Genomic DNA, 10,687 nt, shown 5'->3' on the forward strand with positions numbered 1-10,687 from the left:
TGGGCGCTCTGTTTTTACGTCACTTCCGGGGCACCTCCCTCCACCGACGCCTGCTTTAGGGGACTTCGCTTACTTCGCGCGGCCAGAGAGCTCTGCGTTTCAACTGTTGGGTTCTGCCACCCTTCTGGTCCGACATTATGGGAGTGACTTGGTAGGAATGCCAGGGATTTTATGGGGCGAGACTTGGGGTCGTGAAGGGCTCTCGGAACCGGGAGTGTGTACCGGGAGAAGGATCGGGACCAAGGTCTGCCGTCACCCCTGGGTGGGGGGGGGGGGGGGCACCGTGAGAGCTTTGGAGTCTCCGGGCCTGGTTCCTCGGAAATGCGACCCCTTCCTCCTGGGTTTTATCTCAGGAACCTACCAACGTTTGGGTACCTAATTCCCATTTTCTTGATACATCTTCCTGCCTGTGAGGCCCATGGTGGAACTTGAGGGTCGGAAATAGGACATGCGGACTAACCCATCAGCAGGCAGGGATGGAAGGGTCTGGACATAGGCAAGGAGGAGACAGTCTCTTTTTTTTAGGTTTTCGCTTGCCCCTCCCTACAGCCACTAAATGTAGATAGGCCAGCCTGTGTCTTGTTTTAGTTTGGCCATTTTAAAATCTTGGGTCTAGAGGCGGGTTGGCGGGAAGCTATGGGAAATCAGGAGATTTAGGACCTGTTTTCTACATGATTCGTCTGTGGTTTCTGTGGACTTTTCAAACCTAATATGTCAGGGTGGCAGGGAAAGGTGTTGGTCTAATGCTTTTGGAGGCATTAGTTCCAAAAATGCTAGATTTCAGAGCTCTTTTTTTTTAAGACTTTATTGATTTTAGAGAGAGAGAGAGAAAGGCAGGGGAAGGAGCCTGTCATTTTTTAATTTGACAGTCTAAGGGAAAAGAGGTTTTGTGGCACACTGGTTGAAAATCTCTGGGCTAGAGAGTTGGGAAAAACATGCTTACCCCAAATAGAGGCTTTCTCCTTGAAATAATTATAAAGGAAATCCTTACTCATTATGTGATTCATTGTTATCAAATGCTCAGTCTGTGTGCCACCTAAAATCTTCTCTTGAATGTTGGCACACATGCCATGCTTGGGAAATTCTGGTGTGATAGGAAGTTCACTGCACTTTTATGAGAGTCCTAACATCTGTGTTCTAAGGACTGTGGGCCTCTATTTCCTCATCTTTAAAAAAATAAAGGGGTCACGGCCCTGGCCGGATAGCTTAGCTGGTTAGAGCATCCTCCTAAAGCACAGAAGCACAGAGGTTGCCGGTTTGATCCCCAGTCAGGGCACATACAGGAACAGATCGATGTTCCTGTCTCTTTCTGTTTTTCTGTTTCTATCTCTGTCTCTCAAATCAATAAATTAAAATAAAATAATAAGGGGGTCACAATAGGTGGTCTCTAAGGTCCTGATGAGCTGTGATTCTGTCGGTGATCGAGTGGCTCAGCAGGTGCACGTGTCCTTGGATAATGATGATTTGGTTCTCTCCGTTCCAGCGTGTGCCAGATGCCTGTGGCTGAGGGCAAGAGTGTGCAGCAGACTGTGGAGCTCCTCACCCGGAAACTGGAGGTGCTCGGGGCAGAGAAGCAAGGAACGTTTTGTGTGGACTGTGAGACCTACCACACAGCTGCCTCGACCCTGGGCAGCCAAGGTTAGTGAGAGGGGTCTGTCGGGTGGCTGCAGCCTAGCTTGGAGTTAATAGACATTCATCTTCATTGCAATTCTTTTGCTCTTCTAAGGGTGATATTGTTGAATACGTGGCAGATGTGTTTCTGAATTCATTAATTCTGTTTTTTAAATTCATTAATTCTTGGTCCTTCGTCTCTTAGACTGGGCCTATGTTTTAGTCTTTTTGCGCTTTGCACTTTTAAAATTATATTTAAATTTTTTTCCCACGATTTGAGAGAGAAAAAGAGGAAAGCATCAACTCATTGTTTCACTTAGTTTTTCCATTTAGTTTTGCACTCTTTGATTGCTTCTTGTACGTGCCCTGACCAGGGCGGGGTTGAGGGGTGTCAAACCCACGACCTCTGGTGTACTGGATTGACACTTTATTCACTGAGCCACCTGGGCAGGGTGTACACTTTGCACTTTTAAAGTGGTATTTCTTTCCTGACCTGTGGTGGCACAGTGGATAAAGCACTGACCTGGAAGGCAAAGGTTGCTGGTTCGAAATGCCGGGCTTTCCTGGTCAAGGCACATATGGGAGTTGATGCTTCCTGCTCTTCCCCTACCCCCTTCTCTCTCGCTCGCTCTCTTCTCTCTAAAATGAATTTAAAAAAATTTATTTTAAGTAAAAAAAACCAGTAGTATTTCTCAGAGGGTCATTTACTAACTGTATCAAACTTCTTTTCTTTTAGAGAAAAAGGGAGGTAGAGAGGGAGAGGGAGAAAGATAAGCATCAACTCGTAGTTGTGGCACTTTAGTTGCTCATTGATTGCTTCTCATATGTGTCTTGACCCGGGGGGGGGGGGCGGGGGGGGGGGCACCAGCCAAGCCAGTAGGGCTGTTTGAAAGCCAGCAACCTTGGGCTCAAGCCAGTGACCCCACACTCAAAATGGATGAGCACACACTCAAGCTAGGGACCTCGGGGTTTCAAACCTGGGACCTTAGCATCCCAGGTCGATGCTCTATCCACTGTGCCACCACCTGGTCAGTCTGGGTTACTTCTTAAAGCTGCAGTTCCCTGGCTCTGCTTACCAGTGCGGGTGCAGGCCTCATATTCCACATCCAGATGTTCTTTTTGCGCTCTAAAGTTTGAGAAAGACTCCTTTAACCTTAGAAGTCTTTGTATGAGATTCTAATAGAGCTTAACAGTTTTTAGAAGAAGAGGCTTCCTACTTCTCACACCTAGACAGTGGCCTTGGCTACCTTGTTAGCATAACCTTGACCAATAAATCAACTTTTGATTCAGGTGCATTAAGAGGTGAGAGGACTATGGATGGTGGTGGTGGTGGTGGTGATGATAAGGAGGCGAAGGAGATCTTTGAATATAAGTTAGCGAACCTGGGTTCTGCAGTAACTTTCCCTTGGACAGGTCCATAGCACAGTGATTAAGAATCTAGATATGAAACCAGATAACTGGGTCCTGGCTCTGCCACATTAGTAAGTCCCAACACCGGCAGCGTTTTCTATGCTGGACATTGTCCTGTTTCCCCATAGATCCATTCCCTGAACTTCCCCTGCAAATGACATTTGCCAGACCCCTTTTACTTACCTTTGGCCAGTGGGAGGCACTGCAGGTTAAAGGACAGGAGAGAGTGAGACCACAGCTTCTCTCGCTCAGCTTTGTCTCCTGGGTTCTGGCTCCTGCTGGGCAGCTTCGCTCCAGGCTCTGACAACAGCCCCTCCTCTCTGTTCCTTCAGCCTTAGGGATGGTAGTGGCTCCAGTGTTGCTGCTCTTTGGATGACCTCATCATTCCAGTTGGTTTTTTAGTTCTTCTACCCCATGTTTTGTTCCCTGTATTAAATACCTTCTAATGAAACTCTCTGGTGAGGGTTCTGTTTTTGCTCCCTTCTCATTCAGTTCTCTTATCTGCAAGATGAAGATAATTGTAATACTTATCTCCTAGTGTTGTGTTAGTTGAATGAGTTAATACGTGCAAAGCACTAGAACTGAGGTTGTCACATAATAAACCTTTATTTAATAAATGGCACCTAAGAGCTGTACTGAGTTTCATCATCTGTAAAATTACAGTACTAACCATTGTTTTCCCTTAGTAGTAAGGATGTAAGAATCAAAAGATATAACAGTTATGAAAGCATTTGGAAAACAAAACATTTGCATATAGATAATACTACTTCTATGAAATTACCTGGCATGGGCTCTGTTTTCCTCCTATAGACCTTTCATTCCCAAGGAGCTGCAGTCGGTGGGGAGACACCTTCCTGGCAGGCAGTGGGGTTGAATGGGAAGAGCAGTAAACCAGGTCCGAAGGCCTGGATTGGAGCCCCAGCTCTGCTTGCTGGCTCTGTGCCTGTAGGCTTGCAGTTCTCACACTGATTAGCGTTAGCTTCACCTGCAGGGCTGTTCACTCAGGTCACTGGCCCCTCTCCCAGACTTTCCCACTCAGTACGCCTGTGTTGGGGTGGGTAATTTGCATTTATAACAAGCTCCTGCCTCATGCTGCTGCTGGTCTGGGACCCATACTCTTCATTTCCCCGTCTGTAAAAGGGGGACAGGAAGACTGGTTCTGCTGGCTTCACACATTTCTGCGGATAATAAAGAACTTTGTTACGATTTTAGAAAAACAGTATTGTCTGTAAACAACTCAGAGTACCAACTTTATTTAAAAAATACTGCAGACTGAGCTGACCTGTGGTGGCGCAGTGGATAAAGCGTCAACCTGGAACCCTGAGGTTGCCGGTTCGAAACCCTGGGCTTGCCCGGTCAAGGCACATATGGGAGTTGATGCTTCCTGCTCCTCCCCCCCTTCTCTCTCTCTCTCTCTCTCTCTCTCTCTTCCCCCCTCTCTCTAAAATGAATAAATAAAATTAAAAAAAAATACTGCAGACTCATAGAGAATTAAGTATGTAATTTGAGTGAGTTCGCACAAGAACAGAATGAGAGATCAGCTTTGGATGTCATTTTGAGGACTGAAGGGTTTGAAGTGGGTTTACCGGGGGTGAAGGTGTGAACGGGCAGCAGGCATCCAGGATGGCCCTGCAGGGAAGTCTGCAGAGCCCGCTGTGTTCAGGAAGCGGCGGCAGAGTGGAGGTGTGTATCGGGGCAGCACCCCTGCTCCCCTGCCCCCTTCCCTTCTCCATTGCTGCACTCTCATTGCTGCTTAGAATGGCTTTTCCCCGTGCGGCTGGGTCTTACCCTCTCTTTGTATCCTAGTTCAGGTCTATTTTTTCCATGAGAGTTCTCCTGCTGACTCTTGCTCACTTTGATCTCTTTCTACCTCCACACAGACTTCTGGTTTATCCTAGGTAAGCACTTTTGCTTATTGTCTTTTAAAAAGTTTTTCACCTATCTCTATTGAGATTGTCAGCTTCTTGAGGCCAGGGTCTAAGTCCTCCACTTGTATGCTTCTTAAACCCTAGTATAGTGTTGAGAATAGTTTAAGTACTTAATAAATATTTGAGATTGTGACAGTCTATCCATTAACACTTGTAGGAGAGAGGAATCTTGCTCTACATTTTTTGCCTTCTTCCATTTTCCACTTAACCTGCCTTCTTGCAGAAAATCGATAGTGATCAATGAGAAAACTCATTTCTTAGAGGCTGGAAGGGGTGAACTGGGGCTTGAAACTAGATCTTTTAATTCCCGATGCTGAGTTCTTTCTGGCTTTCCCAGTCAGCTGATGTCTTAAAATTGCCTGCAGCTTTACCACTGCCTTTAGAATAAAGTCCAGACTTCTTGAGGCATGGAAGACAAGATGTAGCACATCGTGGCTCTGACCTGCCTTCCCAGCCTCATGCTCAGATACTTTTCTTTGCTGCGTTTCTGGGGCCACTTCTTATATTTCAACGAGGGAGAGGCCAAGGGCGGTAGGAGTGGACCGAAGAGCGCGTCTGCTTCATTTGGTATACTGAAATACTGTTACTTTTACTTCATCTTCCTTAGGGTGTGATACATGAGTTTATAAAAGACTAAATAAAGTCTCTGAGTTACTAGTCATCATCATTAAACATCCATCTGTGAGCCTATCTTAAGAATTCAGCTGTTATTGCCTGACAGGCGGTGGCGTAGTGGATAGAGTGTCAGCCTGGGACACTGAGGGCCCAGGTGCAAAACCCCAAGGTTGCTGACTTGAGCGCAAGGTCACTAGCTTGAGCATGGGGTGGCCAGCTTGACTGTGGGGTTGCCGGCTTGAGCATGGGATCATAGACATGACTCCATGGTCACTGGCTTGAGCAAGGGGTCACTGGCTCTGCTGTAGCCCCCCCTCCCCAGTCAAGGCACATATGAGAAAGCAGTCAATGAATAACAAAGGTGCTGCAATGAAGAATTGATGCTTCTCATCTCTCTCCCTTCCTGTATGTCTCTCTCTTTCTCTCTCACTTAAAGAAAAAAAAAAAATTCATCTGTTATGCCCTGGCCGGTTGGCTCAGTGGTAGAGCGTCGGCCTGGCATGCAGAAGTCCCGGGTTCGATTCCCGGCCAGGGCATACAGGAGAAGCGCCCATCTGCTTCTCCACCTCTCCCCCTCTCCTTCCTCTCTGTCTCTCTCTTCCCCTCCCGCAGCGAGGCTCCATTGGAGCAAAGATGGCCCGGGCACTGGGGATGGCTCCTTGGCCTCTGCCCCAGGCGCTAGAGTGGCTCTGGTCGCAACATAGCGACGCCCTGGAGGGGCAGAGCATCGCCCCCTGGTGGGCAGAGCGTCACTCCCTGGTCGGCGTGCCGGGTGGATCCCGGGCGCATGTGGGAGTCTGTCTGACTGTCTCTCCCCGTTTCCAGCTTCAGAAAAATACAAAAAAAAAAAATAAAAATAAAAAAAATTCAGCTGTTATCAGCACTAGCAAAGTTCCTGTGTGCTTCTTGCCTTTTTCTGTAGAGTGAGTGGTTTCTTTAAAAGAGTTGTTTATTTTTAAATTTTTATTTATTGATTGATTTTAGAGAGATGGGGTGGGGGAGGAGATAGAGAGAGATATCAATTTGTTGTTCCACCTATTTGAACATTCATTGCTTGATGCTTGTATGTGCCCTTACGGGATCGAACCTGCAACCTTGGCGTATTGATGACGCTCTAACCAACTGAGCTACCCTGCCAGGGCAGTGAGAGGTTTTACCACAAGCTGCCTCACCTGCTGTTCTCCAGAAAAGGCTGTTGGTAAGGGGGTGCCTCCTTCCCGCCCCAGGACTGCTGAGGTAGTGCCAGATTGCCATCTGGCCTCGTTCCCTGCCTATGCCTCTGTTCCGAGGTCTCGATGCTGAGCGGGACCTCTGTCCCTGCAGGTCAGACCGGCAAGCTGATGTACGTGATGCACAACTCCGAGTACCCTTTGAGCTGCTTCGCCCTCTTTGAGAGTGGCCCTTGCCTTATCGCTGACACCAACTTTGATGTGCTCATGGTGAAGCTTAAGGGCTTCTTCCAGAGTGCCAAGGCCAGCAAGATTGAGACCCGCGGCACCCGTTACCAGTACTGTGACTTCCTAGTGAAGGTGGGCACGGTCACGATGGGGCCCAGCGCCCGAGGCATCTCCGTGGAGGTGAGGGCTTGGTGGGATAACAGGATGCGCTGAAGGGGCCACACAGCAGAGGGCTCTGCAGACGTCCTGGTCCCTCTGAACGTGGACAGATGTTTATGCGTACCTGTCCCCTGTCCCGGGGCATCCGTGCCCCTCTCCCTGCACCTGTTATCCTTTCTTTAGTCATTTGGGGCTCTAGCCCAGGGTGGGAATTGGAAGCTGGGTTTACAGCGGTAGAAAGTTAGAAAGCTTGCTTTGCTGGAGAAGGGAAAGGGTAGTCAAGGCAGGCAGGTGAGTTAGGGTCTGGAGAGATTGGTCGCCCTCCACAGGAAGGATCGGAGCAGACCAGGACAACTTCCGGTGCAGTTAACTTTTGGGAGGTGGGTCCATACACCTTCTCTTAGTGTGCTTCACTGCGGGTCTCAGAAGTTGTGTAGCAAAGACGTACTTCTCCTCTTGCCACAGTGTCCACTTTCTTCCGTGGTGAAAAGGGGCGCATGCGATGCCTTTATCTCTGGGGGGCTGTTAAGACTTCAGACTTTATCTTTGAGGCATATATCAGAAATGGCAAAGAGAAAGTGTGGCAGTAGCTGGCTTTGGGACCAGTGGGAGTCTGCAACCTACCATGTGCCCAGCGCTGTGTGAGAGAAAAAACAAGCCATGAGGCCTGCCTCCTGCCAATTTCTGATTTAGTGAAAGAGCAGGGTTGAGACACAGGCTGTTTTTTTAAGGTAGTCTGTAAGAAATGCCAAGAAAGAGGCACAGGTCGCTCTGGGACCTCAGGCCAGGGAGAGCTGCTGACCTGGGGGACTGTGACTCCTCCTGAAGGACTAGCATTGAAGGAGGGCAGACACAGGGACAGCTAAGTCCTCAACAGCTCCCTCCTGAAGGACTAGCATTGAAGGAGGGCAGACACAGGGACAGCTAAGTCCTCAACAGCTCCCTCCTGAAGGACTAGCATTGAAGGAGGGCAGACACAGGGACAGCTAAGTCCTCAACAGCTCCCTCCTGAAGGACTAGCATTGAAGGGGGGCAGACACAGGGACAGCTAAGTCCTCAACAGCTCCCGGTGGAAAAGAGGGCATCGGTGGTGATTACTGTTCCGAAATTCCAGGGTCCTTGAGGGCCAAGATTTCCCTTTTCAGCTTGTGACACCTTGAATTCGCTGAGACCCAGCAGGAACCCACTGTTTTTCCTGCAGGCTTCCAGCTTTGTAATGCACACACATCCCAGCTATTCTTTCACTCCTCCTCCTGCTCACCAGCGATTCCCCTGCTGTCTCTTCAGCCACAAATTAAGAGAGAAGAATGAGGAAGCTGAATTGTGCCTCTGGCCCCTGCTACGTTGATCAGGAAATTATTCTTAGGGTTGGAGCTGAGGCTCTGTCTACCCTGGAAGTATTGTTTGTCTTGAAGAGACTTTTGATCGTATGTGTCTGCTTTGCCTAGACTGATCCCCCAACATACACACTCAGACACACACTTTCTCTCTTCATTGTCTCATAATTTTCCTGAGCTCTCCTTGAATCTTCCCAGCATAAGAGGGATTATAGAGTTCTGAGAAAATCCACAGGGGCTCAGATCTGCCTTTGGGTCTTGTGGGCAGGGCTGCGGGTTGATAACTCCAAGGTGAGAATGTCAGCTGCCTAAAGGGACCGGTGGGGGGGTTGTTTCCTGTGCAGTGACACTGTGCTAGAAGGTGTGTGTCTTTAGCTCAGTGTTGGAACATGGGCGCAGGGTAAGAGGTGCAGGGAAGCGAAGCCCTCACCCTTGCCTGCACTTACCGCCTTCTCTGTTCCTTTGGTCTCCAGGTGGAGTATGGCCCTTGTGTGGTAGCTAGTGACTGCTGGAGCCTGCTGCTCGAGTTCCTGCAGAGTTTTCTAGGCAGCCACACACCAGCGGCTCCCGCCGTGTTTGGCAACAGACACGACACGGTCTACGGCCCGGCAGATACCATGGTCCAGTACATGGAGCTCTTCAACAAGATCCGCAAGCAGCAGCAGGTGCCAGTGGCTGGGATCCGTTAGGGACTGGCAGCTGTCTGGCTGAGCTCTGTCACCAGGGGACTCCACAGGGGGAGCAGTGCTGCGCCCCCAAACCCAGGGCAGACGTGAAGGCTTCTCTCTGTCTTCAGTTCCCAGCTGTGGCTTTTGTCCTGGGGCTCTGGACTCCCCTCCCTTGACCCTCACACACAGTCCCCTGACAGCTGGTTTACCCCAGGCCTTTCTGGATTTGGCCTGTCCTCCAGCATGGTAATTATGAAGAGCGGAGAAGTTCGGAGCTTTTCCTGCTGTGGGGGAACAGGTAGGACAGGTGTGTCCCTGCCAAGGGTTGCTGGGGAAAGAAGGCTGTGTCTCCAACTATTGGCAATTGGCTTGGGCCACAGCAGACAGGCTGCATTTTGTGTTTGGGCAATGCCATGATAAAGACCTCTTCTCCACTCCGTAGACACGGCTACACGTCTCCTGGGCAAGGAGTTGGAGGCTGGCTTTTTTATGGATGTCATTTTCTGACCTGTTTGCTGGAGTGAATAGTGTTTCTGAGCTGACTTTTCCAGGGGGTTGCCTGAGTCCCTGGAAGTCTGTGTCCCTCAACTACTTTCCATTCTGTTGTGAATTATGTTCAGACGCAAGCTAAGCCACTGTAACAAAGAGGAACTAGCAGAAGTTAAGTTTTCTCTCTTCTAGTAGTACAGAGGTAGCCAGACGGTCCAGAGCAGATTTCGTTCTGCAAGGTCCCAGGGACTCGGTTTCTTTTTATCGTGTTGTTCAGCCACCCTTCGGTGGTTGTCCCTCCTGCAAGGTTGAAGCAGACTCATCAGCTCTGTGTCCACTCCGCTGGGGAAAGAGAGAACAACGCAGTTTCTTTTTAAAAGGATTTTTTTTTTTTTTTTTTTTTGTATTTTTCTGAAGCTGGAAACGGGGAGAGACAGTCAGACAGACTCCCGCATGCGCCCGACCGGGATCCACCCGGCACGCCCACCAGGGGGCGATGCTCTGCCCACCAGGGGGTGATGCTCTGCCCCTCCAGGGCGTCGCTCTGCCACGACCAGAGCCACTCTAGCGCCTGGGGCAGAGGCCAAGGAGCCATCCCCAGCGCCCGGGCCATCCCTGCTCCAATGGAGCCCCGGCTGCGGGAGGGGAAGAGAGAGACAGAGAGGAAGGAGGGGAGGAGGTGGAGAAGCAAATGGGCGCTTCTCCTATGTGCCCTGGCCGGGAATTGAACCTGGGTCCCCCGCACGCCAGGCCGACGCTCTACCGCTGAGCCAACCGGCCAGGGCAAAAGGATTTGACCTGGAGTTGCTCAGACCACTATGGCCACTCTGTTGAAAGGGACACTGGGACATAGAGCCTCGTGTCTGAGTAGTCGTGTGCCCAGTCAAAACTCAGGGGGTTCTGTGACTAAAACCTGAAGGGGAAAAGGGATGTGGGGATCCTGTTAGTGGCCTTGCTGCACGGAGCTCAGTGAATGTGCCCAGGGATGCGCTTGGCGGTATTTTGCAGTTTGTACGACCTGTAACTAAGCCACTGCGTAGGGACTGGATTGGGATAGGGCTGAGGCCAGAGCC

General features: G+C 49.9%; 1 protein-coding gene across 3 annotated transcripts; it reads left to right on the forward strand.

Moving 5' to 3' along the window:
* The first annotated feature begins 7 nt into the window (after positions 1-7).
* MED20 (mediator complex subunit 20) lies at positions 8-9,148 on the forward strand. 3 transcript variants are annotated; one of them, XM_066359438.1, is made up of 4 exons: positions 8-151; positions 1,484-1,638; positions 6,888-7,141; positions 8,322-8,483. In XM_066359438.1, exons 1-4 carry the CDS (start codon positions 138-140, stop codon positions 8,466-8,468), a joined length of 570 nt encoding a protein of 189 aa, XP_066215535.1. In that variant the 5' UTR covers positions 8-137; the 3' UTR covers positions 8,469-8,483. The 3 variants fall into 3 exon arrangements, with proteins under 3 accessions (XP_066215535.1, XP_066215534.1, XP_066215533.1); XM_066359437.1 differs by lacking the exon at positions 8,322-8,483 and adding an exon at positions 8,931-9,148 and having other exon boundaries at positions 9-151; positions 6,888-7,093; XM_066359436.1 differs by lacking the exon at positions 8,322-8,483 and adding an exon at positions 8,931-9,148 and having other exon boundaries at positions 10-151.
* The last annotated feature ends 1,539 nt before the right edge of the window (positions 9,149-10,687 follow it).

The sequence above is a fragment of the Saccopteryx leptura genome, chromosome 1, assembly GCF_036850995.1.
Source record: "Saccopteryx leptura isolate mSacLep1 chromosome 1, mSacLep1_pri_phased_curated, whole genome shotgun sequence".
NCBI classification, from domain to species: Eukaryota; Metazoa; Chordata; class Mammalia; order Chiroptera; family Emballonuridae; genus Saccopteryx; species Saccopteryx leptura.

Coding starts and splice junctions, on each gene's coding strand:
- MED20 (XM_066359436.1), top strand. Junction 1,639..6,887: donor CTCGACCCTGGGCAGCCAAG/GTTAGTGAGAGG, acceptor CTGTCCCTGCAG/GTCAGACCGGCAAGCTGATG. Junction 7,142..8,930: donor CCCGAGGCATCTCCGTGGAG/GTGAGGGCTTGG, acceptor TTTGGTCTCCAG/GTGGAGTATGGCCCTTGTGT.